Source organism: Ixodes scapularis, unplaced genomic scaffold, assembly GCF_016920785.2.
Source record: "Ixodes scapularis isolate PalLabHiFi unplaced genomic scaffold, ASM1692078v2 PGA_scaffold3__209_contigs__length_174095766, whole genome shotgun sequence".
NCBI lineage: Eukaryota > Metazoa > Arthropoda > Arachnida > Ixodida > Ixodidae > Ixodes > Ixodes scapularis.
In genome coordinates this window covers 147,880,404-147,886,861 of record NW_024609868.1, presented here as the reverse complement: position 1 = coordinate 147,886,861, position 6,458 = coordinate 147,880,404, and the positions used below count along the sequence as shown (strand labels likewise).

Genomic DNA, 6,458 nt, shown 5'->3' with positions numbered 1-6,458 from the left:
ATAGTAATGCATCTATACGAATCGAGTGGGTAGGATGGCTAGGGTAGAGTGTCGCGGAGGTGTGGCGTTGGAGTTTGTGCCTTGTACTGGTGACAGGAATGTGCCTGTAACAGTGTTTTGTTCGTTGGTTGGTGTTCGTTCTATGTATGAGTTGGTGTATAAATGGTTGTCTCAGGAAGTCTACAATAAAAAAAAATTAGCGCCATCTAGCGGTTACTACTACCCTTTCTAAGTGGCGCATGCTGCCGCCTGATTCAAGAAGCTAGGCGTTGAGCAGACATGTATGTACTGATTTAAAAACAGCTGGCCTGTGGGCCACTACTATTCCTACCTCTCAGCCGGATAACAATCGTAATTACTGTACCACTCAGCCACCTAAATGCTCGTTCTGTGTCAAGGAGCCGCGAAATGCAGGCATACACACACACGAATGGATAACCACGTCGGTAGAGGTAGGCACAAACGAAGAGATAAAAATAAACAAATAGCGGTAGCGTGGGTGCGAGCTGAACGCCTCTGGTCGGTATCAAAGAAAGGTGCCCAGCGATTTATCTCCGCATACGATAAGCATACGTTTGTTCAATAAAAGCAGCATATATATTCCTCGCGTAACAATTTTTTTTCGAGCGTTCTCTGCCGGCGGTAAAAATACAGTAAATCTGGCGAGATTCCGTCGGGCGCAATCGCAGCGATTCCGGCTTGCACACTGCCGTCTTTACAGGATGTAGGCAAGGTACCGGTGTTTGGGGACGGTTGTTTGGAGTGTTTCATGACATTTGGAAGACGTCAAATAGATGTAAGCGCTCTATTCTATTCCTCGGCCAAAAAGCCGTCCTGTTCGCTAGGCCTTATCGGGGAATTCGAGCATCGCTTACCGGCGGCCATGTTGCTTTAGGAGGTAGCCAAATTTTACTGCCTGTTTTTTCTACTAGGTATGGAGTCCTCCTTTTTATCCTAGGGGTAGTTATATTTGTGACAACGTTTCACCACCCCAAAAGTAGTAACATAGGCTTCCTTTTTTCTTAGAGTGTAATGGACCTTAAATAATTTTGTTACTTGTAACAGATTGAGTAGAATCTGTTATGGTCATGGGACTATTTATTAATTTTTGGCTTGCTTCCGAGGCCGCGAAGCTATTATTTGTGTCACTAGCTGGGCGCAGTGTCCCGGAAGTCATGTGCGAGAAGAACGATAGTGAAACGACGTCTATGACATACGAAACACGATCCGGGTCAGGAGGGGGCAGTTCCTCCCTCCTCTAATACTGCCTGGGTTACGCTTTTACCTCTGTACTTTTGGCAACACTGTGGGCAACTAGTGATATAGTGTAAAGGCTCCGGTGCATCGCTGCATTACCATATTTATCGTAAATAGTTTAAAAGCTCAATCTTGTGTCCTTCTAAAGCGTACGGGTAGGTTCAGCTTATTGAAGTTTGGGCTCATTAAAACTCTGAAGTCATATTCGCAATCAGTTGCATAGCTCGCTTAGATATCTGAGCGATAAAGCAAAAGAATACTATTGCTGTTGTTGAAGAGATAATGGTCATGACATTTATTAAAAAAGAAGGAGACTAGAATAAACCAAAAATTCAATATTTTTACAACCCTTATGCGCAAATATTTAACTAATAAAAATAATTCGCAAAATGTTGATATAATCTGATTCTTTGATTGCTGTGTCACGTGTATGAAAGTATAAAATAATGTAAATGTATAAAACAATCAATACTCTCTTCCCTTTTATTATCCAACAAACATTTATTTCCAACGTTAAAATGACAATTAGCCGATGTAATAGAGTAAACGTTATGGGCTTCTTTCAATCTACTAGAGGTATTTCTCCAAAATGAAATGTTGATCATCATCTAAGCTGAAGAAGCGACGCAATATTTCACAAACCTTGGTTTACGCTTTGCTTGTTTTTCAAAATTTTAATGTGAACAGCTGAGTTTTACGAAACACGAAGGTAAAGAAGTGAGCAAGGTCACCGCTGTCCTTGTCCACTGCTTTACGTTCGTGTTTTGTAAAAATTTCAGACAACCATATTAACTAGTATGGGAACTAGCTCTAGAAAATCCCGTAACAGTTTGGACTCCCTTTGGGCCAGATGAATAATTTGAGCTAATTTTAAAGGAAGCACTTCATTGAAACTTCTGTTAAGACCGTTGCAATCAGTACAGGGCCGTTTGCATCTGAAGTACATCTCCAAATACGCTAAAAACCAAATAGGTGATAAGAATCCTCGTTTACTCGTGCACCTTTTCACGTAACACCTCGTTACGTCAAATGTATTAGTTCTTACTTGGACAGTAGAAAGCTCTTATGTACAATCAAGCGACAAATGAACTGCAGTTAACTTAACCGCACTTCTTAAGCGAGTATCAACTTGCAAATCAAGCCTCGCGTGCTATGTGCCGTTCACTTATTTTGGAGTTTTTGGCGTTTTTTTCGGTGTCTTCTTAATTCGAATGCAGTCAAGAGCACCCGATGAAGGAATCTGTTACTTGAATACCGACATCATTATATGGTTGAAAAGATTGCCACAAAATGCACCGAGCCGATGCCTTAAAGGGGCCCAGCAAGCACTTTTTTACTGGTTTTTAATTTGCACCAAACCGGAGCGCACTGACCGTAGTAACGTAATGAAACTTTTCTTTTCTCGAATTTCACTTTATTTTAAAAGTTAGAGGCAAATTAAAATTACAAAAACAAGCAAAAAATAACCTCCCTCATGACGTCCTTGGGTGCTTGAGTGGCCGTGAACTAGAGGAGGGATAGTCAGCTTAGCGAGCGCTCACAGCTGCCGCACTGCGTGTCCACGGCGCGAGAGGGCGCCACTAAAGCGTGTTCTGGATAAGCTGTACGCAGCGGGCAGCCACAGCGGCTCTCATTGCATTTGCTGCGCGATTAAACATTAATTCGGCATGACACTTCATTGGCCACAAACGACAGCAAACACGGGGTAAAAACCAGTTCAGAATGGGAGCCACTTCACGCTGCCGTACCGCGAAATGGCCAGAACGCAAGACAAAGCTACTCGCTGAAGGCCTTCGGAACGCTCGGAGCCGGTCGGATCCTCCAGTCCGTAAACGACCGCAGCGCCGCCGCGTACATCCGGGATCTTTCCGTGTCGGCGCCTGATCCCACTACTCTTTTCTAGTATGCGCCGCCTTTTCCATCGCTTGGTGGCGGGTATGTCGACGGGTCATTTTTTGTTTCCGTACTTTATAAACTGCATTTGTTTCTTGTCTAATCTAAAATACTGAACAAAAACTACTTCTATAAATAATTGAAACGGTTCGCGCCACTTATGTTTTGTATTTCGACTAAAAAGAAGCTTCTAGCGGCTTTGACCAGTAGTAAGCCCAGGATCAAAGACGTCACATTTCGCGCGCTTTCGGTACCGCGGGTCGGCCCCGTCGGTGGAGGAGGTTTCCGCGTCGCCCGGTGAAAATATGATGCACTGATATTTAGTTACTCTCTCCGTGCCCGCTGGCTTGCCCGGACCCCAAGAGACGTGGAAAAAGCGAAAAAGGTAGACGCTTAAATATGATTGCAGGGCCCCTTTAAAGGCGACAATTCTGCAATCAAATATTCACGGGTTTCGCAGTTCTAACTTCAACTTAACCCCATCTTTCGGGTACGCAGTAGCGTTCGGAACGACCACTTTTAATGGGTCCTGCGTCTCCTCACACTGTACCACTCTGAAGCTACGCAGGACCTTGCAGACAGTTGCTTTCAGCTCGAGCATCGCAAAGCGCTTGCCGATGCACGCGCGAGGACCGAGTCCGAAGGGAAGGTAGGCCCCCACATGGGGCTTCCCTTTGTCCTCGTTGAATCTCTCAGGGTCGAATTTAAGGGGGTCCGGCCAATGTTCGGCGCTGTGGTGAAGGTGCCACACCGGAAGAGTCACGTTGGCACCGGCCGGGATGAACTGACCCATCACCGTGATGTCTTGCTGGCAGTTCCGAGATACGAAGGTCACAATCACAGGGTACAAGCGCAAGCTCTCGCTGATCACCATTTCCAGGCGCTTGAGCCTGTGGATTTCGTCGTAGCCCAGTTCTTTTTTGTCAGGGAACGCTTCCGTTATCTCGCGGAGAATGTTGTCTTGTTCTTCGGGGTACTTGGCCAGGATGTGCATTATATACGCCAGTGCAACGGCGGTTGTGTCGAAGCCACCTAGCAGAAATATGAAGCAGTTTGCAATGAGCAGACGATCTTCGATCAACGGCTCATACTCGTCATGGTCGTCAGCACTGCTGCCTTTTTCGGTTTGAGCATCTAGCATCAGTTGAAGCATATCCGGCACATCTGGCGATATTCCACTCCGTCGTAGATGGACTACTTTGTTGAGGTTCTGAGTGATATTGTCTAGAGTTCTTGCCAATTTGGTGAACGGATGCAACCATTCGATCAGCTTGTTCAGAGATGGGAACCAGAACGCTGCCCTTGTCACAAAATTATCTGAACTGAGGAATATGTTCCGAACCTCACGGAGTAAGGGCTCATGGGGATTTCTTTGGGAGTCCACCTGTGGGATTGTAAAGAATAGAATATTATTAATTGCTCGAACATAAAATATCTTGCATTCTAATCAAAGGATGATATCACGCACGCAATAGCACTTAGTCTACTGCAACCCGCTTACTTGTATAAAGATTTGTCTACACTGAGAAAGAAAGAGAAAGAAGGAGAGAGAAAGTAAAATAAGGTTGTGGAGGTATCGACACCATATGATATGCATTAAAGCTCGTAAGGCATTACGACTCCGTTTTTGTTTTTCTTACTACTGAAGAAACACACGCCTGCATCTTGAGAAATGGTCGAATGAAGAAATACTGATAATAATATTAAAAATATTATTTATTTATATGACAACAAGAACATATCTACGTCACGCGCATGGTTATGAAGGTCATTTAGTGTTTACGACCCGACTGAACACAGTTAAAGTGGCAGCAAGAGGCACTACGCTTGTACCAAGAAAAAAAAATACGAGAAAAAAGAAAAAAGAAGCTGAAAGTGCGAATAATATTTTGAGGCAACCTCGTTTGTTGGAGGCTTCCAATATACAGGGCGCATGTTTTATTTTGCATATTTTAACGAATTGAGTGGCAGCTACCCGCATATTGTCTTCATTTCTTGTGTAGCGACCTCGGCGGACATTACGATAGGAGACAGAATTACCGACACAGTGAGTAGACTAACTAAATTTTGTTTATGACCTTTTTAATTAATTAGCAGATGGGCTATGTTGCAATTTCGGCTTTCAAGACAGTCATTATCAGGAGCTTGATCAATTTAAACAATTTGTGGAATAGCGACGGTTTCTGAGATATTCATCGACCAGTTACCGTGTCTGTTGTCGTCCGATTCCAAAACTGGACGCATAAAGTACGCTATAATTCATTTCACCGTAACTTTGTACAACGAAATCTACGGCCCCCTCAAGCAAACGAGAGTGATTGAGGAAGCACATGAGAGGGCCCTTCCCAAATGTACAGGTTTGGGAGCTTAGCGCAGGCGGAGAGGAGGGGCAGGAGGAACCCCTCTTACCCGGGCCCTCTTTTGTTTGTCTAGAATAATAATAATAAGCCTACAATGCACTGCGACGGGCGCACAGCAGGAAATAAAAGTATAGAAAAAAAAACAATAACAAAAGTCACCTTAACAAGTTCAGCCGATATCAAATATAACAACAGTAAATGCAGCCAATCATCATAAGCATCCGTAAAAAAACAATGAACGAATTTCTCTAAATGACAGTTTGTTCAAATCGAAATGTTTAGATTTATAAATATTTAGTAAATTAGGATATTGCATCGTAGAGTCTGTTTGCCAGAAGCAAACATTTGAAAAAACTGGAGACGACGTACAAAGAAGGGGGCATACATAAAACATCCCAAATACAGCTATTAAACTTTATTGACAGAACCGTTTATATACCATCTCTCACACACACGTCTCCCGGAATTTCCACACATCTTTCTGACCTTCAACCACGGTAGAGATCTATTTTTGTACAAAACAATGGTACAAGCAACACCTCAAAACAAAGCGACCTCCGCAAAGAGCACCCTCCCAGGTCCCACCAGTGCCGCCTGATAAAGCAAACAACAAACCTATCACCTAAAGCTAACAAAAAAACTCTTTCAAGAACAAAAACCTTCGGGTTGCTCCATCTAGTGTTATCGACAGTTGACTGATACAATTTCCTACGGACGCAATTCTGATTGTCCCCTTCAAGTTATTTTTGCACGATCTTTTTCTTTGCTTAACTCAAATTTTTTCCCCCAATCAGGCAAATCATTATTGCATTGGCATCTTTAGAGATCTGAATGATATCCCAATAACCTGTGGGTTTTCGAACGTAGGGCAGACGAAAAGATACCTATATAACGGACTTCTAGAGCACATGGGGATGATCAAGAACAGATCTCCGAATTTTGAGATCG

General features: G+C 43.5%; 1 protein-coding gene across 1 annotated transcript in view; it reads right to left on the bottom strand.

Annotated features, from left to right (window-relative positions):
- Nucleotides 1-3,498: 3,498 nt before the first annotated feature.
- LOC120850102 (cytochrome P450 3A18) overlaps nucleotides 3,499-6,458 on the bottom strand; it is a 45,997-nt gene continuing 43,037 nt past the window's right edge. Inside the window, exon 5 of the mRNA XM_040222465.3 lies at nucleotides 3,499-4,534. Coding sequence (XP_040078399.1) covers nucleotides 3,596-4,534 — 939 coding nt within the window. The 3' untranslated portion in view covers nucleotides 3,499-3,595. The remainder of the gene's footprint in view (nucleotides 4,535-6,458) is intronic.